Below are 26639 nucleotides of genomic sequence, written 5' to 3' on the forward strand. Positions count from 1 at the left end.
TGGTATTGGGCTTTCTGCAAAAAGTTTCTCAGCAGAGTGTTTTTGCCACGTACGTGTGAAAGTGTCCTTGAGTGACTTTACGCTTGATCTCACGTCACGTGAAAGAACCAGTGGCAGGGATTTCAAACTTTGCCGAAGACCGGTGAGTCTGACAGAAGAAAACAGAAATTATTGTGACTTTTCTGGTGCCACAGTCTGACATCATGGACACTCAACATATGACTTCAGAAGTAGCGTGTCTTACATAGCTGCGTAGGAAGCACAGCTGATGTCCCTGGGGAGCACCCGCAAGCTGTCAGGCTGGAGGCTCGCTATCACAACAGTCAAATGGACCTGGAACCAAAGCTGAAAGTCTTCAGGCTCAAAGTCTTCAAATTCAGGAGCAAGGGCTGTCAAGGTGAGGTTCAAGATGGTCTTTCGTACACCTGGATTCTCGATGAAGGTGATGTTTCTCTGGAAGCAAAAGGATTCACGTTGCTGTTCAGGAGGACATTTTACCTTTCTCAAATCAACGTGAAAATGACACCACGCTGGATGGCACATCTTTGTATTTTCCTGCATCGGAGGCATGACTGAAGCCACCATTGGCAACAATTCAGTCAAGAAGCAGATCACAACTGCATCGCATTGATTCAAATCTTGGCTCCTTATTCGCTGCCGCAAAAAGCTCCTTGAGCAAGATGTACATGGCAGGTTTCTCAACCAACTTATTGGCAAATAACATGGCAACGTTATGCTAAGCATTCACCTGTTTGTTGATGCTTGTGAAGGCCTCGAAAAACTCATTTAGCTGCTCGTCATCATCGGACTCTGTCAAGCTTTTGAACACCACGGTTACAACGGTCTCATTCTCCAAAGCGCCACTGTCGGGGTCCAAGATCAGCTCAGCCTTTTGCTGTGGTGAGAGGGTGTCTACAACTTCCACCTGATGATGGGAACAAAGAGAACGTATCGATTCCTTTTCTTTTTGACTCAGCAAAAGCCGCCCGGTCTGTGGAGGTTCCAAGCCCTGAACGATGTGCTGTTTTTCTCAAGAAACATTGGTAGTGAGATGTACAACTTACCCCAGAGATGCCGAAGGCTTTGAGCTCAGAGTAGGTTACGTAGATGGAAAATGGACCCAAGTTTCTTTCGATCCATTCTGCATCACTCGGATTTCCCTGCCTGCAACCTGAGGCACATAGACGGGCATTGGCATACGTGCAATTTGGTGCGCATATTTTGTCAACGAAACAAATGCATCAGTTCCATGGCCTGTTTCCTTCTCATGGCAAGTTCAGCATCATATTTCACAATTTCAAGTCCACGGGCAGGTCCACACAAGCAACCACCTGCCGCAGTTAACTGCATTAGACCTACCTGACTCGTTGACCCCTCTGGTGGAATTTTTCAGGTACTCCAGCAGAACCCTTGTGTTTTCTTCTTGTCTGTGCGAGGGCGTCTCGGTGAAAACTTTGGCGATCCCACTCAGACTACAAAAGATGGAGCAGAACGTTCTTACACAGTCCCTCGTCAGCATGTTTGTACTTTGGTGTGAGATGTTGTTGTTTAAGAGTTACTCACATGACTTGGTATCTCGTGCAGGAGATGTTTGAGGTTGCATTCTTGAGCATCATTGGTGTGAAACTTGGGAGGACGGGCAGCAGTTTAACATGGAACCACTCGTCCAAGTCCTCTTCAGTGAAGGCCGGCAAATGGGGACTGATGATGGCGAAGGTCCTATTCATTACACGGTCTCTCACAACAGGTTGGAAATCTGGGACCTGTCAAATTAGGACACCAGAGGAGGTCAACACCACAAGGTTCACATGTTGCAAATACGTCGCACAAGATGCCGGAAAGGATGCCATGAAGTACTTGATATTAATGATTCCCCTACAACTGATGTGGAGGTTTAGATTCATGTCTGAGTACTGACAATGCTCGGTTATAAGAGCCGGACTGTCCCACAACTTCAAGGAGTAGCCTACCTCTTCAGTTGCTGTCAGCTGTGTCAAGAATTCATCAACATTTTCCAGAGCGTCGCCCTCCTCGAGTCGCTCAAAAACACGATCGATTAGTTCTGTGTCATTCGAGGCCCCCGAGCTCAGTATCGACTGTGCCACCTGAGAAGGATTGAGCAATGGCAAGGAATCGGCCTGCAAGAGGGAATCAATACGGAGTCAAACATCAGTAATTGCAAAGCCATGAGCGAAAGATTTCAATTTTGGAGAAGATTTCTACGACTGCAGTTGCCACTCACGATGGAGAAGTTGGGATTGAGGGCTTGCAAATCCTCCAAGGTGGCAAAATTGGAGAAGTTGCCAAGGTTTACCCGCAGCCACTCTTCACTACGACCTGTGAAAGCTGAGACGCAGCCAGGATCTGCAAAAGACAAGGAAACAAAGAACATTGGCAGGGTAGGACCATGACATGTTACCGAGACATTGCCAAATTGAGCCCGAGTGCCTGTCTCTACCTGATGTGTCATTTCTTGACAGGAATGGTCTGATGAAATGAGTGAAGACTGCATGCTGTCTGTCACGGTCCATGGATGCCCTTTGGCTGCTGAGTGCCTGAATGCTAACATGGGAGAGAAGGCCTTTAACACCTGCACAACTAGAAAACGGCAGCTTTCTCTGCAATCGTGTTGACAGTGGAGAAACATATGGCATATTTGCTTACACAGTGCGGTACGTCACGCAGCTGAAGTTGTTGGAGCTCAGGCAGAATAGGAAGTTGGAGGATGGAGAGGCCAGAAACGGTCGGATCTTATTCCGGAACCATCTGTCGACAAAATTCTTGTCCTGCAGTTGTGCCTGGGTGAAGTTGGCAATTCTCACCTCTCCAAGAGCCTCGAGAGCATGTGCCAAGTTTGGCTTGCTGTTGTTGGGGGCCTAGAATCGGAAAAAGCGTTTCGGTTGGACACAAACTTCCCGCGGGGAAAAACTATCGTCGTGAAATTGTGGGACTGAATTTACCATGGTAGCGAATGTCTCAAGAGCCTGGTCCAGCGCAGGAGAAACTTTTTGGAAGAAAAGCTTCCAGACTTCTACCGGGTACACCCTTTGGCTTTCCAGTGAGCATTTCATCAGTGTGACCAAGCTGCTGGCATCGAGATGTGTAGCCTTGGGAAAACAAAGATGACCAGAAGTACGGTCAACCACTCCGAACTTAAAGATATTTGCCTCAGGATCTTAATGTTTTAAAGGCAGACTCATTTTTGGGGGGGGATTTACAGCTTGCATAAAACAATCTTACCGAGGAACAGGCGTGTTCAGTGATGGTAAAAGTGCACGGGCCGGTAGACGAATTGCCAGTTGACAAGGTTCCATCAAGTCGGGATCTGAAGAAAAGAATTAAACAGAAATCCATTGTCATCTTGGCAACGTTGCGTAAAAGAACTTTACCAATGCAAACGCAGCACCAGACAAAACAGCAATCCACCCACCTATTGACTGCAGCACAGATGAGGTCCGCTGAGAAAAAGACAACATTCACGTGTCAGACATTGGTACTTGAGAAGGTGATTGTGTCATCAAAGGTGAAATGTCTGGTATTTTGAAGACTTACCATCAACTGGGGTCTGCTTGCACTGGAGACAGATAAAATGTAATTGTTAGTCGAGTGGGAAAAGCTACTTCAGCTTCAAACACCTTGACCTGACCTCTATTTTCCAGTCACAGTGCCAAACCTGTGTCATGTAAATAGCAATCAAATGTTGAATAATTCATACAATACACCCATCGAATTCAACTTACCATGAAGGAATCTGGTATTGAGCAACCTGTTGTAGGGAGAAATAAAATGAAGGCATGGCATTAATGAAGTTGCCATCACAGTGGTGGTATTGGGCTTTCTGCAAAAAGTTTCTCAGCAGAGTGTTTTTGCCACGTACGTGTGAAAGTGTCCTTGAGTGACTTTACGCTTGATCTCACGTCACGTGAAAGAACCAGTGGCAGGGATTTCAAACTTTGCCGAAGACCGGTGAGTCTGACAGAAGAAAACAGAAATTATTGTGACTTTTCTGGTGCCACAGTCTGACATCATGGACACTCAACATATGACTTCAGAAGTAGCGTGTCTTACATAGCTGCGTAGGAAGCACAGCTGATGTCCCTGGGGAGCACCCGCAAGCTGTCAGGCTGGAGGCTCGCTATCACAACAGTCAAATGGACCTGGAACCAAAGCTGAAAGTCTTCAGGCTCAAAGTCTTCAAATTCAGGAGCAAGGGCTGTCAAGGTGAGGTTCAAGATGGTCTTTCGTACACCTGGATTCTCGATGAAGGTGATGTTTCTCTGGAAGCAAAAGGATTCACGTTGCTGTTCAGGAGGACATTTTACCTTTCTCAAATCAACGTGAAAATGACACCACGCTGGATGGCACATCTTTGTATTTTCCTGCATCGGAGGCATGACTGAAGCCACCATTGGCAACAATTCAGTCAAGAAGCAGATCACAACTGCATCGCATTGATTCAAATCTTGGCTCCTTATTCGCTGCCGCAAAAAGCTCCTTGAGCAAGATGTACATGGCAGGTTTCTCAACCAACTTATTGGCAAATAACATGGCAACGTTATGCTAAGCATTCACCTGTTTGTTGATGCTTGTGAAGGCCTCGAAAAACTCATTTAGCTGCTCGTCATCATCGGACTCTGTCAAGCTTTTGAACACCACGGTTACAACGGTCTCATTCTCCAAAGCGCCACTGTCGGGGTCCAAGATCAGCTCAGCCTTTTGCTGTGGTGAGAGGGTGTCTACAACTTCCACCTGATGATGGGAACAAAGAGAACGTATCGATTCCTTTTCTTTTTGACTCAGCAAAAGCCGCCCGGTCTGTGGAGGTTCCAAGCCCTGAACGATGTGCTGTTTTTCTCAAGAAACATTGGTAGTGAGATGTACAACTTACCCCAGAGATGCCGAAGGCTTTGAGCTCAGAGTAGGTTACGTAGATGGAAAATGGACCCAAGTTTCTTTCGATCCATTCTGCATCACTCGGATTTCCCTGCCTGCAACCTGAGGCACATAGACGGGCATTGGCATACGTGCAATTTGGTGCGCATATTTTGTCAACGAAACAAATGCATCAGTTCCATGGCCTGTTTCCTTCTCATGGCAAGTTCAGCATCATATTTCACAATTTCAAGTCCACGGGCAGGTCCACACAAGCAACCACCTGCCGCAGTTAACTGCATTAGACCTACCTGACTCGTTGACCCCTCTGGTGGAATTTTTCAGGTACTCCAGCAGAACCCTTGTGTTTTCTTCTTGTCTGTGCGAGGGCGTCTCGGTGAAAACTTTGGCGATCCCACTCAGACTACAAAAGATGGAGCAGAACGTTCTTACACAGTCCCTCGTCAGCATGTTTGTACTTTGGTGTGAGATGTTGTTGTTTAAGAGTTACTCACATGACTTGGTATCTCGTGCAGGAGATGTTTGAGGTTGCATTCTTGAGCATCATTGGTGTGAAACTTGGGAGGACGGGCAGCAGTTTAACATGGAACCACTCGTCCAAGTCCTCTTCAGTGAAGGCCGGCAAATGGGGACTGATGATGGCGAAGGTCCTATTCATTACACGGTCTCTCACAACAGGTTGGAAATCTGGGACCTGTCAAATTAGGACACCAGAGGAGGTCAACACCACAAGGTTCACATGTTGCAAATACGTCGCACAAGATGCCGGAAAGGATGCCATGAAGTGCTTGATATTAATGATTCCCCTACAACTGATGTGGAGGTTTAGATTCATGTCTGAGTACTGACAATGCTCGGTTATAAGAGCCGGACTGTCCCACAACTTCAAGGAGTAGCCTACCTCTTCAGTTGCTGTCAGCTGTGTCAAGAATTCATCAACATTTTCCAGAGCGTCGCCCTCCTCGAGTCGCTCAAAAACACGATCGATTAGTTCTGTGTCATTCGAGGCCCCCGAGCTCAGTATCGACTGTGCCACCTGAGAAGGATTGAGCAATGGCAAGGAATCGGCCTGCAAGAGGGAATCAATACGGAGTCAAACATCAGTAATTGCAAAGCCATGAGCGAAAGATTTCAATTTTGGAGAAGATTTCTACGACTGCAGTTGCCACTCACGATGGAGAAGTTGGGATTGAGGGCTTGCAAATCCTCCAAGGTGGCAAAATTGGAGAAGTTGCCAAGGTTTACCCGCAGCCACTCTTCACTACGACCTGTGAAAGCTGAGACGCAGCCAGGATCTGCAAAAGACAAGGAAACAAAGAACATTGGCAGGGTAGGACCATGACATGTTACCGAGACATTGCCAAATTGAGCCCGAGTGCCTGTCTCTACCTGATGTGTCATTTCTTGACAGGAATGGTCTGATGAAATGAGTGAAGACTGCATGCTGTCTGTCACGGTCCATGGATGCCCTTTGGCTGCTGAGTGCCTGAATGCTAACATGGGAGAGAAGGCCTTTAACACCTGCACAACTAGAAAACGGCAGCTTTCTCTGCAATCGTGTTGACAGTGGAGAAACATATGGCATATTTGCTTACACAGTGCGGTACGTCACGCAGCTGAAGTTGTTGGAGCTCAGGCAGAATAGGAAGTTGGAGGATGGAGAGGCCAGAAACGGTCGGATCTTATTCCGGAACCATCTGTCGACAAAATTCTTGTCCTGCAGTTGTGCCTGGGTGAAGTTGGCAATTCTCACCTCTCCAAGAGCCTCGAGAGCATGTGCCAAGTTTGGCTTGCTGTTGTTGGGGGCCTAGAATCGGAAAAAGCGTTTCGGTTGGACACAAACTTCCCGCGGGGAAAAACTATCGTCGTGAAATTGTGGGACTGAATTTACCATGGTAGCGAATGTCTCAAGAGCCTGGTCCAGCGCAGGAGAAACTTTTTGGAAGAAAAGCTTCCAGACTTCTACCGGGTACACCCTTTGGCTTTCCAGTGAGCATTTCATCAGTGTGACCAAGCTGCTGGCATCGAGATGTGTAGCCTTGGGAAAACAAAGATGACCAGAAGTACGGTCAACCACTCCGAACTTAAAGATATTTGCCTCAGGATCTTAATGTTTTAAAGGCAGACTCATTTTTGGGGGGGGATTTACAGCTTGCATAAAACAATCTTACCGAGGAACAGGCGTGTTCAGTGATGGTAAAAGTGCACGGGCCGGTAGACGAATTGCCAGTTGACAAGGTTCCATCAAGTCGGGATCTGAAGAAAAGAATTAAACAGAAATCCATTGTCATCTTGGCAACGTTGCGTAAAAGAACTTTACCAATGCAAACGCAGCACCAGACAAAACAGCAATCCACCCACCTATTGACTGCAGCACAGATGAGGTCCGCTGAGAAAAAGACAACATTCACGTGTCAGACATTGGTACTTGAGAAGGTGATTGTGTCATCAAAGGTGAAATGTCTGGTATTTTGAAGACTTACCATCAACTGGGGTCTGCTTGCACTGGAGACAGATAAAATGTAATTGTTAGTCGAGTGGGAAAAGCTACTTCAGCTTCAAACACCTTGACCTGACCTCTATTTTCCAGTCACAGTGCCAAACCTGTGTCATGTAAATAGCAATCAAATGTTGAATAATTCATACAATACACCCATCGAATTCAACTTACCATGAAGGAATCTGGTATTGAGCAACCTGTTGTAGGGAGAAATAAAATGAAGGCATGGCATTAATGAAGTTGCCATCACAGTGGTGGTATTGGGCTTTCTGCAAAAAGTTTCTCAGCAGAGTGTTTTTGCCACGTACGTGTGAAAGTGTCCTTGAGTGACTTTACGCTTGATCTCACGTCACGTGAAAGAACCAGTGGCAGGGATTTCAAACTTTGCCGAAGACCGGTGAGTCTGACAGAAGAAAACAGAAATTATTGTGACTTTTCTGGTGCCACAGTCTGACATCATGGACACTCAACATATGACTTCAGAAGTAGCGTGTCTTACATAGCTGCGTAGGAAGCACAGCTGATGTCCCTGGGGAGCACCCGCAAGCTGTCAGGCTGGAGGCTCGCTATCACAACAGTCAAATGGACCTGGAACCAAAGCTGAAAGTCTTCAGGCTCAAAGTCTTCAAATTCAGGAGCAAGGGCTGTCAAGGTGAGGTTCAAGATGGTCTTTCGTACACCTGGATTCTCGATGAAGGTGATGTTTCTCTGGAAGCAAAAGGATTCACGTTGCTGTTCAGGAGGACATTTTACCTTTCTCAAATCAACGTGAAAATGACACCACGCTGGATGGCACATCTTTGTATTTTCCTGCATCGGAGGCATGACTGAAGCCACCATTGGCAACAATTCAGTCAAGAAGCAGATCACAACTGCATCGCATTGATTCAAATCTTGGCTCCTTATTCGCTGCCGCAAAAAGCTCCTTGAGCAAGATGTACATGGCAGGTTTCTCAACCAACTTATTGGCAAATAACATGGCAACGTTATGCTAAGCATTCACCTGTTTGTTGATGCTTGTGAAGGCCTCGAAAAACTCATTTAGCTGCTCGTCATCATCGGACTCTGTCAAGCTTTTGAACACCACGGTTACAACGGTCTCATTCTCCAAAGCGCCACTGTCGGGGTCCAAGATCAGCTCAGCCTTTTGCTGTGGTGAGAGGGTGTCTACAACTTCCACCTGATGATGGGAACAAAGAGAACGTATCGATTCCTTTTCTTTTTGACTCAGCAAAAGCCGCCCGGTCTGTGGAGGTTCCAAGCCCTGAACGATGTGCTGTTTTTCTCAAGAAACATTGGTAGTGAGATGTACAACTTACCCCAGAGATGCCGAAGGCTTTGAGCTCAGAGTAGGTTACGTAGATGGAAAATGGACCCAAGTTTCTTTCGATCCATTCTGCATCACTCGGATTTCCCTGCCTGCAACCTGAGGCACATAGACGGGCATTGGCATACGTGCAATTTGGTGCGCATATTTTGTCAACGAAACAAATGCATCAGTTCCATGGCCTGTTTCCTTCTCATGGCAAGTTCAGCATCATATTTCACAATTTCAAGTCCACGGGCAGGTCCACACAAGCAACCACCTGCCGCAGTTAACTGCATTAGACCTACCTGACTCGTTGACCCCTCTGGTGGAATTTTTCAGGTACTCCAGCAGAACCCTTGTGTTTTCTTCTTGTCTGTGCGAGGGCGTCTCGGTGAAAACTTTGGCGATCCCACTCAGACTACAAAAGATGGAGCAGAACGTTCTTACACAGTCCCTCGTCAGCATGTTTGTACTTTGGTGTGAGATGTTGTTGTTTAAGAGTTACTCACATGACTTGGTATCTCGTGCAGGAGATGTTTGAGGTTGCATTCTTGAGCATCATTGGTGTGAAACTTGGGAGGACGGGCAGCAGTTTAACATGGAACCACTCGTCCAAGTCCTCTTCAGTGAAGGCCGGCAAATGGGGACTGATGATGGCGAAGGTCCTATTCATTACACGGTCTCTCACAACAGGTTGGAAATCTGGGACCTGTCAAATTAGGACACCAGAGGAGGTCAACACCACAAGGTTCACATGTTGCAAATACGTCGCACAAGATGCCGGAAAGGATGCCATGAAGTACTTGATATTAATGATTCCCCTACAACTGATGTGGAGGTTTAGATTCATGTCTGAGTACTGACAATGCTCGGTTATAAGAGCCGGACTGTCCCACAACTTCAAGGAGTAGCCTACCTCTTCAGTTGCTGTCAGCTGTGTCAAGAATTCATCAACATTTTCCAGAGCGTCGCCCTCCTCGAGTCGCTCAAAAACACGATCGATTAGTTCTGTGTCATTCGAGGCCCCCGAGCTCAGTATCGACTGTGCCACCTGAGAAGGATTGAGCAATGGCAAGGAATCGGCCTGCAAGAGGGAATCAATACGGAGTCAAACATCAGTAATTGCAAAGCCATGAGCGAAAGATTTCAATTTTGGAGAAGATTTCTACGACTGCAGTTGCCACTCACGATGGAGAAGTTGGGATTGAGGGCTTGCAAATCCTCCAAGGTGGCAAAATTGGAGAAGTTGCCAAGGTTTACCCGCAGCCACTCTTCACTACGACCTGTGAAAGCTGAGACGCAGCCAGGATCTGCAAAAGACAAGGAAACAAAGAACATTGGCAGGGTAGGACCATGACATGTTACCGAGACATTGCCAAATTGAGCCCGAGTGCCTGTCTCTACCTGATGTGTCATTTCTTGACAGGAATGGTCTGATGAAATGAGTGAAGACTGCATGCTGTCTGTCACGGTCCATGGATGCCCTTTGGCTGCTGAGTGCCTGAATGCTAACATTGGAGAGAAGGCCTTTAACACCTGCACAACTAGAAAACGGCAGCTTTCTCTGCAATCGTGTTGACAGTGGAGAAACATATGGCATATTTGCTTACACAGTGCGGTACGTCACGCAGCTGAAGTTGTTGGAGCTCAGGCAGAATAGGAAGTTGGAGGATGGAGAGGCCAGAAACGGTCGGATCTTATTCCGGAACCATCTGTCGACAAAATTCTTGTCCTGCAGTTGTGCCTGGGTGAAGTTGGCAATTCTCACCTCTCCAAGAGCCTCGAGAGCATGTGCCAAGTTTGGCTTGCTGTTGTTGGGGGCCTAGAATCGGAAAAAGCGTTTCGGTTGGACACAAACTTCCCGCGGGGAAAAACTATCGTCGTGAAATTGTGGGACTGAATTTACCATGGTAGCGAATGTCTCAAGAGCCTGGTCCAGCGCAGGAGAAACTTTTTGGAAGAAAAGCTTCCAGACTTCTACCGGGTACACCCTTTGGCTTTCCAGTGAGCATTTCATCAGTGTGACCAAGCTGCTGGCATCGAGATGTGTAGCCTTGGGAAAACAAAGATGACCAGAAGTACGGTCAACCACTCCGAACTTAAAGATATTTGCCTCAGGATCTTAATGTTTTAAAGGCAGACTCATTTTTGGGGGGGGATTTACAGCTTGCATAAAACAATCTTACCGAGGAACAGGCGTGTTCAGTGATGGTAAAAGTGCACGGGCCGGTAGACGAATTGCCAGTTGACAAGGTTCCATCAAGTCGGGATCTGAAGAAAAGAATTAAACAGAAATCCATTGTCATCTTGGCAACGTTGCGTAAAAGAACTTTACCAATGCAAACGCAGCACCAGACAAAACAGCAATCCACCCACCTATTGACTGCAGCACAGATGAGGTCCGCTGAGAAAAAGACAACATTCACGTGTCAGACATTGGTACTTGAGAAGGTGATTGTGTCATCAAAGGTGAAATGTCTGGTATTTTGAAGACTTACCATCAACTGGGGTCTGCTTGCACTGGAGACAGATAAAATGTAATTGTTAGTCGAGTGGGAAAAGCTACTTCAGCTTCAAACACCTTGACCTGACCTCTATTTTCCAGTCACAGTGCCAAACCTGTGTCATGTAAATAGCAATCAAATGTTGAATAATTCATACAATACACCCATCGAATTCAACTTACCATGAAGGAATCTGGTATTGAGCAACCTGTTGTAGGGAGAAATAAAATGAAGGCATGGCATTAATGAAGTTGCCATCACAGTGGTGGTATTGGGCTTTCTGCAAAAAGTTTCTCAGCAGAGTGTTTTTGCCACGTACGTGTGAAAGTGTCCTTGAGTGACTTTACGCTTGATCTCACGTCACGTGAAAGAACCAGTGGCAGGGATTTCAAACTTTGCCGAAGACCGGTGAGTCTGACAGAAGAAAACAGAAATTATTGTGACTTTTCTGGTGCCACAGTCTGACATCATGGACACTCAACATATGACTTCAGAAGTAGCGTGTCTTACATAGCTGCGTAGGAAGCACAGCTGATGTCCCTGGGGAGCACCCGCAAGCTGTCAGGCTGGAGGCTCGCTATCACAACAGTCAAATGGACCTGGAACCAAAGCTGAAAGTCTTCAGGCTCAAAGTCTTCAAATTCAGGAGCAAGGGCTGTCAAGGTGAGGTTCAAGATGGTCTTTCGTACACCTGGATTCTCGATGAAGGTGATGTTTCTCTGGAAGCAAAAGGATTCACGTTGCTGTTCAGGAGGACATTTTACCTTTCTCAAATCAACGTGAAAATGACACCACGCTGGATGGCACATCTTTGTATTTTCCTGCATCGGAGGCATGACTGAAGCCACCATTGGCAACAATTCAGTCAAGAAGCAGATCACAACTGCATCGCATTGATTCAAATCTTGGCTCCTTATTCGCTGCCGCAAAAAGCTCCTTGAGCAAGATGTACATGGCAGGTTTCTCAACCAACTTATTGGCAAATAACATGGCAACGTTATGCTAAGCATTCACCTGTTTGTTGATGCTTGTGAAGGCCTCGAAAAACTCATTTAGCTGCTCGTCATCATCGGACTCTGTCAAGCTTTTGAACACCACGGTTACAACGGTCTCATTCTCCAAAGCGCCACTGTCGGGGTCCAAGATCAGCTCAGCCTTTTGCTGTGGTGAGAGGGTGTCTACAACTTCCACCTGATGATGGGAACAAAGAGAACGTATCGATTCCTTTTCTTTTTGACTCAGCAAAAGCCGCCCGGTCTGTGGAGGTTCCAAGCCCTGAACGATGTGCTGTTTTTCTCAAGAAACATTGGTAGTGAGATGTACAACTTACCCCAGAGATGCCGAAGGCTTTGAGCTCAGAGTAGGTTACGTAGATGGAAAATGGACCCAAGTTTCTTTCGATCCATTCTGCATCACTCGGATTTCCCTGCCTGCAACCTGAGGCACATAGACGGGCATTGGCATACGTGCAATTTGGTGCGCATATTTTGTCAACGAAACAAATGCATCAGTTCCATGGCCTGTTTCCTTCTCATGGCAAGTTCAGCATCATATTTCACAATTTCAAGTCCACGGGCAGGTCCACACAAGCAACCACCTGCCGCAGTTAACTGCATTAGACCTACCTGACTCGTTGACCCCTCTGGTGGAATTTTTCAGGTACTCCAGCAGAACCCTTGTGTTTTCTTCTTGTCTGTGCGAGGGCGTCTCGGTGAAAACTTTGGCGATCCCACTCAGACTACAAAAGATGGAGCAGAACGTTCTTACACAGTCCCTCGTCAGCATGTTTGTACTTTGGTGTGAGATGTTGTTGTTTAAGAGTTACTCACATGACTTGGTATCTCGTGCAGGAGATGTTTGAGGTTGCATTCTTGAGCATCATTGGTGTGAAACTTGGGAGGACGGGCAGCAGTTTAACATGGAACCACTCGTCCAAGTCCTCTTCAGTGAAGGCCGGCAAATGGGGACTGATGATGGCGAAGGTCCTATTCATTACACGGTCTCTCACAACAGGTTGGAAATCTGGGACCTGTCAAATTAGGACACCAGAGGAGGTCAACACCACAAGGTTCACATGTTGCAAATACGTCGCACAAGATGCCGGAAAGGATGCCATGAAGTACTTGATATTAATGATTCCCCTACAACTGATGTGGAGGTTTAGATTCATGTCTGAGTACTGACAATGCTCGGTTATAAGAGCCGGACTGTCCCACAACTTCAAGGAGTAGCCTACCTCTTCAGTTGCTGTCAGCTGTGTCAAGAATTCATCAACATTTTCCAGAGCGTCGCCCTCCTCGAGTCGCTCAAAAACACGATCGATTAGTTCTGTGTCATTCGAGGCCCCCGAGCTCAGTATCGACTGTGCCACCTGAGAAGGATTGAGCAATGGCAAGGAATCGGCCTGCAAGAGGGAATCAATACGGAGTCAAACATCAGTAATTGCAAAGCCATGAGCGAAAGATTTCAATTTTGGAGAAGATTTCTACGACTGCAGTTGCCACTCACGATGGAGAAGTTGGGATTGAGGGCTTGCAAATCCTCCAAGGTGGCAAAATTGGAGAAGTTGCCAAGGTTTACCCGCAGCCACTCTTCACTACGACCTGTGAAAGCTGAGACGCAGCCAGGATCTGCAAAAGACAAGGAAACAAAGAACATTGGCAGGGTAGGACCATGACATGTTACCGAGACATTGCCAAATTGAGCCCGAGTGCCTGTCTCTACCTGATGTGTCATTTCTTGACAGGAATGGTCTGATGAAATGAGTGAAGACTGCATGCTGTCTGTCACGGTCCATGGATGCCCTTTGGCTGCTGAGTGCCTGAATGCTAACATTGGAGAGAAGGCCTTTAACACCTGCACAACTAGAAAACGGCAGCTTTCTCTGCAATCGTGTTGACAGTGGAGAAACATATGGCATATTTGCTTACACAGTGCGGTACGTCACGCAGCTGAAGTTGTTGGAGCTCAGGCAGAATAGGAAGTTGGAGGATGGAGAGGCCAGAAACGGTCGGATCTTATTCCGGAACCATCTGTCGACAAAATTCTTGTCCTGCAGTTGTGCCTGGGTGAAGTTGGCAATTCTCACCTCTCCAAGAGCCTCGAGAGCATGTGCCAAGTTTGGCTTGCTGTTGTTGGGGGCCTAGAATCGGAAAAAGCGTTTCGGTTGGACACAAACTTCCCGCGGGGAAAAACTATCGTCGTGAAATTGTGGGACTGAATTTACCATGGTAGCGAATGTCTCAAGAGCCTGGTCCAGCGCAGGAGAAACTTTTTGGAAGAAAAGCTTCCAGACTTCTACCGGGTACACCCTTTGGCTTTCCAGTGAGCATTTCATCAGTGTGACCAAGCTGCTGGCATCGAGATGTGTAGCCTTGGGAAAACAAAGATGACCAGAAGTACGGTCAACCACTCCGAACTTAAAGATATTTGCCTCAGGATCTTAATGTTTTAAAGGCAGACTCATTTTTGGGGGGGGATTTACAGCTTGCATAAAACAATCTTACCGAGGAACAGGCGTGTTCAGTGATGGTAAAAGTGCACGGGCCGGTAGACGAATTGCCAGTTGACAAGGTTCCATCAAGTCGGGATCTGAAGAAAAGAATTAAACAGAAATCCATTGTCATCTTGGCAACGTTGCGTAAAAGAACTTTACCAATGCAAACGCAGCACCAGACAAAACAGCAATCCACCCACCTATTGACTGCAGCACAGATGAGGTCCGCTGAGAAAAAGACAACATTCACGTGTCAGACATTGGTACTTGAGAAGGTGATTGTGTCATCAAAGGTGAAATGTCTGGTATTTTGAAGACTTACCATCAACTGGGGTCTGCTTGCACTGGAGACAGATAAAATGTAATTGTTAGTCGAGTGGGAAAAGCTACTTCAGCTTCAAACACCTTGACCTGACCTCTATTTTCCAGTCACAGTGCCAAACCTGTGTCATGTAAATAGCAATCAAATGTTGAATAATTCATACAATACACCCATCGAATTCAACTTACCATGAAGGAATCTGGTATTGAGCAACCTGTTGTAGGGAGAAATAAAATGAAGGCATGGCATTAATGAAGTTGCCATCACAGTGGTGGTATTGGGCTTTCTGCAAAAAGTTTCTCAGCAGAGTGTTTTTGCCACGTACGTGTGAAAGTGTCCTTGAGTGACTTTACGCTTGATCTCACGTCACGTGAAAGAACCAGTGGCAGGGATTTCAAACTTTGCCGAAGACCGGTGAGTCTGACAGAAGAAAACAGAAATTATTGTGACTTTTCTGGTGCCACAGTCTGACATCATGGACACTCAACATATGACTTCAGAAGTAGCGTGTCTTACATAGCTGCGTAGGAAGCACAGCTGATGTCCCTGGGGAGCACCCGCAAGCTGTCAGGCTGGAGGCTCGCTATCACAACAGTCAAATGGACCTGGAACCAAAGCTGAAAGTCTTCAGGCTCAAAGTCTTCAAATTCAGGAGCAAGGGCTGTCAAGGTGAGGTTCAAGATGGTCTTTCGTACACCTGGATTCTCGATGAAGGTGATGTTTCTCTGGAAGCAAAAGGATTCACGTTGCTGTTCAGGAGGACATTTTACCTTTCTCAAATCAACGTGAAAATGACACCACGCTGGATGGCACATCTTTGTATTTTCCTGCATCGGAGGCATGACTGAAGCCACCATTGGCAACAATTCAGTCAAGAAGCAGATCACAACTGCATCGCATTGATTCAAATCTTGGCTCCTTATTCGCTGCCGCAAAAAGCTCCTTGAGCAAGATGTACATGGCAGGTTTCTCAACCAACTTATTGGCAAATAACATGGCAACGTTATGCTAAGCATTCACCTGTTTGTTGATGCTTGTGAAGGCCTCGAAAAACTCATTTAGCTGCTCGTCATCATCGGACTCTGTCAAGCTTTTGAACACCACGGTTACAACGGTCTCATTCTCCAAAGCGCCACTGTCGGGGTCCAAGATCAGCTCAGCCTTTTGCTGTGGTGAGAGGGTGTCTACAACTTCCACCTGATGATGGGAACAAAGAGAACGTATCGATTCCTTTTCTTTTTGACTCAGCAAAAGCCGCCCGGTCTGTGGAGGTTCCAAGCCCTGAACGATGTGCTGTTTTTCTCAAGAAACATTGGTAGTGAGATGTACAACTTACCCCAGAGATGCCGAAGGCTTTGAGCTCAGAGTAGGTTACGTAGATGGAAAATGGACCCAAGTTTCTTTCGATCCATTCTGCATCACTCGGATTTCCCTGCCTGCAACCTGAGGCACATAGACGGGCATTGGCATACGTGCAATTTGGTGCGCATATTTTGTCAACGAAACAAATGCATCAGTTCCATGGCCTGTTTCCTTCTCATGGCAAGTTCAGCATCATATTTCACAATTTCAAGTCCACGGGCAGGTCCACACAAGCAACCACCTGCCGCAGTTAACTGCATTAGACCTACCTGACTCGTTGACCCCTCTGGTGGAATTTTTCAGGTACTCCAGCAGAACCCTTGTGTTTTCTTCTTGTCTGTGCGAGGGCGTCTCGGTGAAAACTTTGGCGATCCCACTCAGACTACAAAAGATGGAGCAGAACGTTCTTACACAGTCCCTCGTCAGCATGTTTGTACTTTGGTGTGAGATGTTGTTGTTTAAGAGTTACTCACATGACTTGGTATCTCGTGCAGGAGATGTTTGAGGTTGCATTCTTGAGCATCATTGGTGTGAAACTTGGGAGGACGGGCAGCAGTTTAACATGGAACCACTCGTCCAAGTCCTCTTCAGTGAAGGCCGGCAAATGGGGACTGATGATGGCGAAGGTCCTATTCATTACACGGTCTCTCACAACAGGTTGGAAATCTGGGACCTGTCAAATTAGGACACCAGAGGAGGTCAACACCACAAGGTTCACATGTTGCAAATACGTCGCACAAGATGCCGGAAAGGATGCCATGAAGTACTTGATATTAATGATTCCCCTACAACTGATGTGGAGGTTTAGATTCATGTCTGAGTACTGACAATGCTCGGTTATAAGAGCCGGACTGTCCCACAACTTCAAGGAGTAGCCTACCTCTTCAGTTGCTGTCAGCTGTGTCAAGAATTCATCAACATTTTCCAGAGCGTCGCCCTCCTCGAGTCGCTCAAAAACACGATCGATTAGTTCTGTGTCATTCGAGGCCCCCGAGCTCAGTATCGACTGTGCCACCTGAGAAGGATTGAGCAATGGCAAGGAATCGGCCTGCAAGAGGGAATCAATACGGAGTCAAACATCAGTAATTGCAAAGCCATGAGCGAAAGATTTCAATTTTGGAGAAGATTTCTACGACTGCAGTTGCCACTCACGATGGAGAAGTTGGGATTGAGGGCTTGCAAATCCTCCAAGGTGGCAAAATTGGAGAAGTTGCCAAGGTTTACCCGCAGCCACTCTTCACTACGACCTGTGAAAGCTGAGACGCAGCCAGGATCTGCAAAAGACAAGGAAACAAAGAACATTGGCAGGGTAGGACCATGACATGTTACCGAGACATTGCCAAATTGAGCCCGAGTGCCTGTCTCTACCTGATGTGTCATTTCTTGACAGGAATGGTCTGATGAAATGAGTGAAGACTGCATGCTGTCTGTCACGGTCCATGGATGCCCTTTGGCTGCTGAGTGCCTGAATGCTAACATTGGAGAGAAGGCCTTTAACACCTGCACAACTAGAAAACGGCAGCTTTCTCTGCAATCGTGTTGACAGTGGAGAAACATATGGCATATTTGCTTACACAGTGCGGTACGTCACGCAGCTGAAGTTGTTGGAGCTCAGGCAGAATAGGAAGTTGGAGGATGGAGAGGCCAGAAACGGTCGGATCTTATTCCGGAACCATCTGTCGACAAAATTCTTGTCCTGCAGTTGTGCCTGGGTGAAGTTGGCAATTCTCACCTCTCCAAGAGCCTCGAGAGCATGTGCCAAGTTTGGCTTGCTGTTGTTGGGGGCCTAGAATCGGAAAAAGCGTTTCGGTTGGACACAAACTTCCCGCGGGGAAAAACTATCGTCGTGAAATTGTGGGACTGAATTTACCATGGTAGCGAATGTCTCAAGAGCCTGGTCCAGCGCAGGAGAAACTTTTTGGAAGAAAAGCTTCCAGACTTCTACCGGGTACACCCTTTGGCTTTCCAGTGAGCATTTCATCAGTGTGACCAAGCTGCTGGCATCGAGATGTGTAGCCTTGGGAAAACAAAGATGACCAGAAGTACGGTCAACCACTCCGAACTTAAAGATATTTGCCTCAGGATCTTAATGTTTTAAAGGCAGACTCATTTTTGGGGGGGGATTTACAGCTTGCATAAAACAATCTTACCGAGGAACAGGCGTGTTCAGTGATGGTAAAAGTGCACGGGCCGGTAGACGAATTGCCAGTTGACAAGGTTCCATCAAGTCGGGATCTGAAGAAAAGAATTAAACAGAAATCCATTGTCATCTTGGCAACGTTGCGTAAAAGAACTTTACCAATGCAAACGCAGCACCAGACAAAACAGCAATCCACCCACCTATTGACTGCAGCACAGATGAGGTCCGCTGAGAAAAAGACAACATTCACGTGTCAGACATTGGTACTTGAGAAGGTGATTGTGTCATCAAAGGTGAAATGTCTGGTATTTTGAAGACTTACCATCAACTGGGGTCTGCTTGCACTGGAGACAGATAAAATGTAATTGTTAGTCGAGTGGGAAAAGCTACTTCAGCTTCAAACACCTTGACCTGACCTCTATTTTCCAGTCACAGTGCCAAACCTGTGTCATGTAAATAGCAATCAAATGTTGAATAATTCATACAATACACCCATCGAATTCAACTTACCATGAAGGAATCTGGTATTGAGCAACCTGTTGTAGGGAGAAATAAAATGAAGGCATGGCATTAATGAAGTTGCCATCACAGTGGTGGTATTGGGCTTTCTGCAAAAAGTTTCTCAGCAGAGTGTTTTTGCCACGTACGTGTGAAAGTGTCCTTGAGTGACTTTACGCTTGATCTCACGTCACGTGAAAGAACCAGTGGCAGGGATTTCAAACTTTGCCGAAGACCGGTGAGTCTGACAGAAGAAAACAGAAATTATTGTGACTTTTCTGGTGCCACAGTCTGACATCATGGACACTCAACATATGACTTCAGAAGTAGCGTGTCTTACATAGCTGCGTAGGAAGCACAGCTGATGTCCCTGGGGAGCACCCGCAAGCTGTCAGGCTGGAGGCTCGCTATCACAACAGTCAAATGGACCTGGAACCAAAGCTGAAAGTCTTCAGGCTCAAAGTCTTCAAATTCAGGAGCAAGGGCTGTCAAGGTGAGGTTCAAGATGGTCTTTCGTACACCTGGATTCTCGATGAAGGTGATGTTTCTCTGGAAGCAAAAGGATTCACGTTGCTGTTCAGGAGGACATTTTACCTTTCTCAAATCAACGTGAAAATGACACCACGCTGGATGGCACATCTTTGTATTTTCCTGCATCGGAGGCATGACTGAAGCCACCATTGGCAACAATTCAGTCAAGAAGCAGATCACAACTGCATCGCATTGATTCAAATCTTGGCTCCTTATTCGCTGCCGCAAAAAGCTCCTTGAGCAAGATGTACATGGCAGGTTTCTCAACCAACTTATTGGCAAATAACATGGCAACGTTATGCTAAGCATTCACCTGTTTGTTGATGCTTGTGAAGGCCTCGAAAAACTCATTTAGCTGCTCGTCATCATCGGACTCTGTCAAGCTTTTGAACACCACGGTTACAACGGTCTCATTCTCCAAAGCGCCACTGTCGGGGTCCAAGATCAGCTCAGCCTTTTGCTGTGGTGAGAGGGTGTCTACAACTTCCACCTGATGATGGGAACAAAGAGAACGTATCGATTCCTTTTCTTTTTGACTCAGCAAAAGCCGCCCGGTCTGTGGAGGTTCCAAGCCCTGAACGATGTGCTGTTTTTCTCAAGAAACATTGGTAGTGAGATGTACAACTTACCCCAGAGATGCCGAAGGCTTTGAGCTCAGAGTAGGTTACGTAAATGGAAAATGGACCCAAGTTTCTTTCGATCCATTCTGCATCACTCGGATTTCCCTGCCTGCAACCTGAGGCACATAGACGGGCATTGGCATACGTGCAATTTGGTGCGCATATTTTGTCAACGAAACAAATGCATCAGTTCCATGGCCTGTTTCCTTCTCATGGCAAGTTCAGCATCATATTTCACAATTTCAAGTCCACGGGCAGGTCCACACAAGCAACCACCTGCCGCAGTTAACTGCATTAGACCTACCTGACTCGTTGACCCCTCTGGTGGAATTTTTCAGGTACTCCAGCAGAACCCTTGTGTTTTCTTCTTGTCTGTGCGAGGGCGTCTCGGTGAAAACTTTGGCGATCCCACTCAGACTACAAAAGATGGAGCAGAACGTTCTTACACAGTCCCTCGTCAGCATGTTTGTACTTTGGTGTGAGATGTTGTTGTTTAAGAGTTACTCACATGACTTGGTATCTCGTGCAGGAGATGTTTGAGGTTGCATTCTTGAGCATCATTGGTGTGAAACTTGGGAGGACGGGCAGCAGTTTAACATGGAACCACTCGTCCAAGTCCTCTTCAGTGAAGGCCGGCAAATGGGGACTGATGATGGCGAAGGTCCTATTCATTACACGGTCTCTCACAACAGGTTGGAAATCTGGGACCTGTCAAATTAGGACACCAGAGGAGGTCAACACCACAAGGTTCACATGTTGCAAATACGTCGCACAAGATGCCGGAAAGGATGCCATGAAGTGCTTGATATTAATGATTCCCCTACAACTGATGTGGAGGTTTAGATTCATGTCTGAGTACTGACAATGCTCGGTTATAAGAGCCGGACTGTCCCACAACTTCAAGGAGTAGCCTACCTCTTCAGTTGCTGTCAGCTGTGTCAAGAATTCATCAACATTTTCCAGAGCGTCGCCCTCCTCGAGTCGCTCAAAAACACGATCGATTAGTTCTGTGTCATTCGAGGCCCCCGAGCTCAGTATCGACTGTGCCACCTGAGAAGGATTGAGCAATGGCAAGGAATCGGCCTGCAAGAGGGAATCAATACGGAGTCAAACATCAGTAATTGCAAAGCCATGAGCGAAAGATTTCAATTTTGGAGAAGATTTCTACGACTGCAGTTGCCACTCACGATGGAGAAGTTGGGATTGAGGGCTTGCAAATCCTCCAAGGTGGCAAAATTGGAGAAGTTGCCAAGGTTTACCCGCAGCCACTCTTCACTACGACCTGTGAAAGCTGAGACGCAGCCAGGATCTGCAAAAGACAAGGAAACAAAGAACATTGGCAGGGTAGGACCATGACATGTTACCGAGACATTGCCAAATTGAGCCCGAGTGCCTGTCTCTACCTGATGTGTCATTTCTTGACAGGAATGGTCTGATGAAATGAGTGAAGACTGCATGCTGTCTGTCACGGTCCATGGATGCCCTTTGGCTGCTGAGTGCCTGAATGCTAACATGGGAGAGAAGGCCTTTAACACCTGCACAACTAGAAAACGGCAGCTTTCTCTGCAATCGTGTTGACAGTGGAGAAACATATGGCATATTTGCTTACACAGTGCGGTACGTCACGCAGCTGAAGTTGTTGGAGCTCAGGCAGAATAGGAAGTTGGAGGATGGAGAGGCCAGAAACGGTCGGATCTTATTCCGGAACCATCTGTCGACAAAATTCTTGTCCTGCAGTTGTGCCTGGGTGAAGTTGGCAATTCTCACCTCTCCAAGAGCCTCGAGAGCATGTGCCAAGTTTGGCTTGCTGTTGTTGGGGGCCTAGAATCGGAAAAAGCGTTTCGGTTGGACACAAACTTCCCGCGGGGAAAAACTATCGTCGTGAAATTGTGGGACTGAATTTACCATGGTAGCGAATGTCTCAAGAGCCTGGTCCAGCGCAGGAGAAACTTTTTGGAAGAAAAGCTTCCAGACTTCTACCGGGTACACCCTTTGGCTTTCCAGTGAGCATTTCATCAGTGTGACCAAGCTGCTGGCATCGAGATGTGTAGCCTTGGGAAAACAAAGATGACCAGAAGTACGGTCAACCACTCCGAACTTAAAGATATTTGCCTCAGGATCTTAATGTTTTAAAGGCAGACTCATTTTTGGGGGGGGATTTACAGCTTGCATAAAACAATCTTACCGAGGAACAGGCGTGTTCAGTGATGGTAAAAGTGCACGGGCCGGTAGACGAATTGCCAGTTGACAAGGTTCCATCAAGTCGGGATCTGAAGAAAAGAATTAAACAGAAATCCATTGTCATCTTGGCAACGTTGCGTAAAAGAACTTTACCAATGCAAACGCAGCACCAGACAAAACAGCAATCCACCCACCTATTGACTGCAGCACAGATGAGGTCCGCTGAGAAAAAGACAACATTCACGTGTCAGACATTGGTACTTGAGAAGGTGATTGTGTCATCAAAGGTGAAATGTCTGGTATTTTGAAGACTTACCATCAACTGGGGTCTGCTTGCACTGGAGACAGATAAAATGTAATTGTTAGTCGAGTGGGAAAAGCTACTTCAGCTTCAAACACCTTGACCTGACCTCTATTTTCCAGTCACAGTGCCAAACCTGTGTCATGTAAATAGCAATCAAATGTTGAATAATTCATACAATACACCCATCGAATTCAACTTACCATGAAGGAATCTGGTATTGAGCAACCTGTTGTAGGGAGAAATAAAATGAAGGCATGGCATTAATGAAGTTGCCATCACAGTGGTGGTATTGGGCTTTCTGCAAAAAGTTTCTCAGCAGAGTGTTTTTGCCACGTACGTGTGAAAGTGTCCTTGAGTGACTTTACGCTTGATCTCACGTCACGTGAAAGAACCAGTGGCAGGGATTTCAAACTTTGCCGAAGACCGGTGAGTCTGACAGAAGAAAACAGAAATTATTGTGACTTTTCTGGTGCCACAGTCTGACATCATGGACACTCAACATATGACTTCAGAAGTAGCGTGTCTTACATAGCTGCGTAGGAAGCACAGCTGATGTCCCTGGGGAGCACCCGCAAGCTGTCAGGCTGGAGGCTCGCTATCACAACAGTCAAATGGACCTGGAACCAAAGCTGAAAGTCTTCAGGCTCAAAGTCTTCAAATTCAGGAGCAAGGGCTGTCAAGGTGAGGTTCAAGATGGTCTTTCGTACACCTGGATTCTCGATGAAGGTGATGTTTCTCTGGAAGCAAAAGGATTCACGTTGCTGTTCAGGAGGACATTTTACCTTTCTCAAATCAACGTGAAAATGACACCACGCTGGATGGCACATCTTTGTATTTTCCTGCATCGGAGGCATGACTGAAGCCACCATTGGCAACAATTCAGTCAAGAAGCAGATCACAACTGCATCGCATTGATTCAAATCTTGGCTCCTTATTCGCTGCCGCAAAAAGCTCCTTGAGCAAGATGTACATGGCAGGTTTCTCAACCAACTTATTGGCAAATAACATGGCAACGTTATGCTAAGCATTCACCTGTTTGTTGATGCTTGTGAAGGCCTCGAAAAACTCATTTAGCTGCTCGTCATCATCGGACTCTGTCAAGCTTTTGAACACCACGGTTACAACGGTCTCATTCTCCAAAGCGCCACTGTCGGGGTCCAAGATCAGCTCAGCCTTTTGCTGTGGTGAGAGGGTGTCTACAACTTCCACCTGATGATGGGAACAAAGAGAACGTATCGATTCCTTTTCTTTTTGACTCAGCAAAAGCCGCCCGGTCTGTGGAGGTTCCAAGCCCTGAACGATGTGCTGTTTTTCTCAAGAAACATTGGTAGTGAGATGTACAACTTACCCCAGAGATGCCGAAGGCTTTGAGCTCAGAGTAGGTTACGTAGATGGAAAATGGACCCAAGTTTCTTTCGATCCATTCTGCATCACTCGGATTTCCCTGCCTGCAACCTGAGGCACATAGACGGGCATTGGCATACGTGCAATTTGGTGCGCATATTTTGTCAACGAAACAAATGCATCAGTTCCATGGCCTGTTTCCTTCTCATGGCAAGTTCAGCATCATATTTCACAATTTCAAGTCCACGGGCAGGTCCACACAAGCAACCACCTGCCGCAGTTAACTGCATTAGACCTACCTGACTCGTTGACCCCTCTGGTGGAATTTTTCAGGTACTCCAGCAGAACCCTTGTGTTTTCTTCTTGTCTGTGCGAGGGCGTCTCGGTGAAAACTTTGGCGATCCCACTCAGACTACAAAAGATGGAGCAGAACGTTCTTACACAGTCCCTCGTCAGCATGTTTGTACTTTGGTGTGAGATGTTGTTGTTTAAGAGTTACTCACATGACTTGGTATCTCGTGCAGGAGATGTTTGAGGTTGCATTCTTGAGCATCATTGGTGTGAAACTTGGGAGGACGGGCAGCAGTTTAACATGGAACCACTCGTCCAAGTCCTCTTCAGTGAAGGCCGGCAAATGGGGACTGATGATGGCGAAGGTCCTATTCATTACACGGTCTCTCACAACAGGTTGGAAATCTGGGACCTGTCAAATTAGGACACCAGAGGAGGTCAACACCACAAGGTTCACATGTTGCAAATACGTCGCACAAGATGCCGGAAAGGATGCCATGAAGTACTTGATATTAATGATTCCCCTACAACTGATGTGGAGGTTTAGATTCATGTCTGAGTACTGACAATGCTCGGTTATAAGAGCCGGACTGTCCCACAACTTCAAGGAGTAGCCTACCTCTTCAGTTGCTGTCAGCTGTGTCAAGAATTCATCAACATTTTCCAGAGCGTCGCCCTCCTCGAGTCGCTCAAAAACACGATCGATTAGTTCTGTGTCATTCGAGGCCCCCGAGCTCAGTATCGACTGTGCCACCTGAGAAGGATTGAGCAATGGCAAGGAATCGGCCTGCAAGAGGGAATCAATACGGAGTCAAACATCAGTAATTGCAAAGCCATGAGCGAAAGATTTCAATTTTGGAGAAGATTTCTACGACTGCAGTTGCCACTCACGATGGAGAAGTTGGGATTGAGGGCTTGCAAATCCTCCAAGGTGGCAAAATTGGAGAAGTTGCCAAGGTTTACCCGCAGCCACTCTTCACTACGACCTGTGAAAGCTGAGACGCAGCCAGGATCTGCAAAAGACAAGGAAACAAAGAACATTGGCAGGGTAGGACCATGACATGTTACCGAGACATTGCCAAATTGAGCCCGAGTGCCTGTCTCTACCTGATGTGTCATTTCTTGACAGGAATGGTCTGATGAAATGAGTGAAGACTGCATGCTGTCTGTCACGGTCCATGGATGCCCTTTGGCTGCTGAGTGCCTGAATGCTAACATTGGAGAGAAGGCCTTTAACACCTGCACAACTAGAAAACGGCAGCTTTCTCTGCAATCGTGTTGACAGTGGAGAAACATATGGCATATTTGCTTACACAGTGCGGTACGTCACGCAGCTGAAGTTGTTGGAGCTCAGGCAGAATAGGAAGTTGGAGGATGGAGAGGCCAGAAACGGTCGGATCTTATTCCGGAACCATCTGTCGACAAAATTCTTGTCCTGCAGTTGTGCCTGGGTGAAGTTGGCAATTCTCACCTCTCCAAGAGCCTCGAGAGCATGTGCCAAGTTTGGCTTGCTGTTGTTGGGGGCCTAGAATCGGAAAAAGCGTTTCGGTTGGACACAAACTTCCCGCGGGGAAAAACTATCGTCGTGAAATTGTGGGACTGAATTTACCATGGTAGCGAATGTCTCAAGAGCCTGGTCCAGCGCAGGAGAAACTTTTTGGAAGAAAAGCTTCCAGACTTCTACCGGGTACACCCTTTGGCTTTCCAGTGAGCATTTCATCAGTGTGACCAAGCTGCTGGCATCGAGATGTGTAGCCTTGGGAAAACAAAGATGACCAGAAGTACGGTCAACCACTCCGAACTTAAAGATATTTGCCTCAGGATCTTAATGTTTTAAAGGCAGACTCATTTTTGGGGGGGGATTTACAGCTTGCATAAAACAATCTTACCGAGGAACAGGCGTGTTCAGTGATGGTAAAAGTGCACGGGCCGGTAGACGAATTGCCAGTTGACAAGGTTCCATCAAGTCGGGATCTGAAGAAAAGAATTAAACAGAAATCCATTGTCATCTTGGCAACGTTGCGTAAAAGAACTTTACCAATGCAAACGCAGCACCAGACAAAACAGCAATCCACCCACCTATTGACTGCAGCACAGATGAGGTCCGCTGAGAAAAAGACAACATTCACGTGTCAGACATTGGTACTTGAGAAGGTGATTGTGTCATCAAAGGTGAAATGTCTGGTATTTTGAAGACTTACCATCAACTGGGGTCTGCTTGCACTGGAGACAGATAAAATGTAATTGTTAGTCGAGTGGGAAAAGCTACTTCAGCTTCAAACACCTTGACCTGACCTCTATTTTCCAGTCACAGTGCCAAACCTGTGTCATGTAAATAGCAATC

The 26639-nt window shown here is 46.7% G+C and overlaps 1 protein-coding gene across 1 annotated transcript in view; it reads right to left on the reverse strand.

The window, feature by feature from the left end:
• The window catches only part of LOC138212159 (uncharacterized), a gene marked incomplete at its 5' end in the record, with an annotated part of 47836 nt that extends 21318 nt beyond the window's left edge, over positions 1-26518 (reverse strand). The window contains 104 exons of the mRNA XM_069172443.1: positions 54-148; positions 245-453; positions 749-925; positions 1065-1171; positions 1360-1472; positions 1564-1763; positions 1971-2138; positions 2243-2364; positions 2459-2562; positions 2665-2876; positions 2961-3107; positions 3241-3325; positions 3431-3458; positions 3553-3574; positions 3741-3766; positions 3878-3972; positions 4069-4277; positions 4573-4749; positions 4889-4995; positions 5184-5296; positions 5388-5587; positions 5795-5962; positions 6067-6188; positions 6283-6386; positions 6489-6700; positions 6785-6931; positions 7065-7149; positions 7255-7282; positions 7377-7398; positions 7565-7590; positions 7702-7796; positions 7893-8101; positions 8397-8573; positions 8713-8819; positions 9008-9120; positions 9212-9411; positions 9619-9786; positions 9891-10012; positions 10107-10210; positions 10313-10524; positions 10609-10755; positions 10889-10973; positions 11079-11106; positions 11201-11222; positions 11389-11414; positions 11526-11620; positions 11717-11925; positions 12221-12397; positions 12537-12643; positions 12832-12944; positions 13036-13235; positions 13443-13610; positions 13715-13836; positions 13931-14034; positions 14137-14348; positions 14433-14579; positions 14713-14797; positions 14903-14930; positions 15025-15046; positions 15213-15238; positions 15350-15444; positions 15541-15749; positions 16045-16221; positions 16361-16467; positions 16656-16768; positions 16860-17059; positions 17267-17434; positions 17539-17660; positions 17755-17858; positions 17961-18172; positions 18257-18403; positions 18537-18621; positions 18727-18754; positions 18849-18870; positions 19037-19062; positions 19174-19268; positions 19365-19573; positions 19869-20045; positions 20185-20291; positions 20480-20592; positions 20684-20883; positions 21091-21258; positions 21363-21484; positions 21579-21682; positions 21785-21996; positions 22081-22227; positions 22361-22445; positions 22551-22578; positions 22673-22694; positions 22861-22886; positions 22998-23092; positions 23189-23397; positions 23693-23869; positions 24009-24115; positions 24304-24416; positions 24508-24707; positions 24915-25082; positions 25187-25308; positions 25403-25506; positions 25609-25820; positions 25905-26051; positions 26185-26269; positions 26375-26402; positions 26497-26518. Coding sequence (XP_069028544.1) covers positions 54-148; positions 245-453; positions 749-925; positions 1065-1171; positions 1360-1472; positions 1564-1763; positions 1971-2138; positions 2243-2364; positions 2459-2562; positions 2665-2876; positions 2961-3107; positions 3241-3325; positions 3431-3458; positions 3553-3574; positions 3741-3766; positions 3878-3972; positions 4069-4277; positions 4573-4749; positions 4889-4995; positions 5184-5296; positions 5388-5587; positions 5795-5962; positions 6067-6188; positions 6283-6386; positions 6489-6700; positions 6785-6931; positions 7065-7149; positions 7255-7282; positions 7377-7398; positions 7565-7590; positions 7702-7796; positions 7893-8101; positions 8397-8573; positions 8713-8819; positions 9008-9120; positions 9212-9411; positions 9619-9786; positions 9891-10012; positions 10107-10210; positions 10313-10524; positions 10609-10755; positions 10889-10973; positions 11079-11106; positions 11201-11222; positions 11389-11414; positions 11526-11620; positions 11717-11925; positions 12221-12397; positions 12537-12643; positions 12832-12944; positions 13036-13235; positions 13443-13610; positions 13715-13836; positions 13931-14034; positions 14137-14348; positions 14433-14579; positions 14713-14797; positions 14903-14930; positions 15025-15046; positions 15213-15238; positions 15350-15444; positions 15541-15749; positions 16045-16221; positions 16361-16467; positions 16656-16768; positions 16860-17059; positions 17267-17434; positions 17539-17660; positions 17755-17858; positions 17961-18172; positions 18257-18403; positions 18537-18621; positions 18727-18754; positions 18849-18870; positions 19037-19062; positions 19174-19268; positions 19365-19573; positions 19869-20045; positions 20185-20291; positions 20480-20592; positions 20684-20883; positions 21091-21258; positions 21363-21484; positions 21579-21682; positions 21785-21996; positions 22081-22227; positions 22361-22445; positions 22551-22578; positions 22673-22694; positions 22861-22886; positions 22998-23092; positions 23189-23397; positions 23693-23869; positions 24009-24115; positions 24304-24416; positions 24508-24707; positions 24915-25082; positions 25187-25308; positions 25403-25506; positions 25609-25820; positions 25905-26051; positions 26185-26269; positions 26375-26402; positions 26497-26518 — 12679 coding nt within the window. The remainder of the gene's footprint in view (positions 1-53; positions 149-244; positions 454-748; positions 926-1064; positions 1172-1359; positions 1473-1563; positions 1764-1970; positions 2139-2242; positions 2365-2458; positions 2563-2664; positions 2877-2960; positions 3108-3240; positions 3326-3430; positions 3459-3552; positions 3575-3740; positions 3767-3877; positions 3973-4068; positions 4278-4572; positions 4750-4888; positions 4996-5183; positions 5297-5387; positions 5588-5794; positions 5963-6066; positions 6189-6282; positions 6387-6488; positions 6701-6784; positions 6932-7064; positions 7150-7254; positions 7283-7376; positions 7399-7564; positions 7591-7701; positions 7797-7892; positions 8102-8396; positions 8574-8712; positions 8820-9007; positions 9121-9211; positions 9412-9618; positions 9787-9890; positions 10013-10106; positions 10211-10312; positions 10525-10608; positions 10756-10888; positions 10974-11078; positions 11107-11200; positions 11223-11388; positions 11415-11525; positions 11621-11716; positions 11926-12220; positions 12398-12536; positions 12644-12831; positions 12945-13035; positions 13236-13442; positions 13611-13714; positions 13837-13930; positions 14035-14136; positions 14349-14432; positions 14580-14712; positions 14798-14902; positions 14931-15024; positions 15047-15212; positions 15239-15349; positions 15445-15540; positions 15750-16044; positions 16222-16360; positions 16468-16655; positions 16769-16859; positions 17060-17266; positions 17435-17538; positions 17661-17754; positions 17859-17960; positions 18173-18256; positions 18404-18536; positions 18622-18726; positions 18755-18848; positions 18871-19036; positions 19063-19173; positions 19269-19364; positions 19574-19868; positions 20046-20184; positions 20292-20479; positions 20593-20683; positions 20884-21090; positions 21259-21362; positions 21485-21578; positions 21683-21784; positions 21997-22080; positions 22228-22360; positions 22446-22550; positions 22579-22672; positions 22695-22860; positions 22887-22997; positions 23093-23188; positions 23398-23692; positions 23870-24008; positions 24116-24303; positions 24417-24507; positions 24708-24914; positions 25083-25186; positions 25309-25402; positions 25507-25608; positions 25821-25904; positions 26052-26184; positions 26270-26374; positions 26403-26496) is intronic.
• Positions 26519-26639: the final 121 nt, after the last annotated feature.

The sequence above is a fragment of the Embiotoca jacksoni genome, unplaced genomic scaffold (genome assembly GCF_022577435.1).
Source record: "Embiotoca jacksoni isolate LCO1_2020_lvr unplaced genomic scaffold, fEmbJac1.0.p SCAF_53, whole genome shotgun sequence".
Classification (NCBI taxonomy): Eukaryota; Metazoa; Chordata; class Actinopteri; family Embiotocidae; genus Embiotoca; species Embiotoca jacksoni.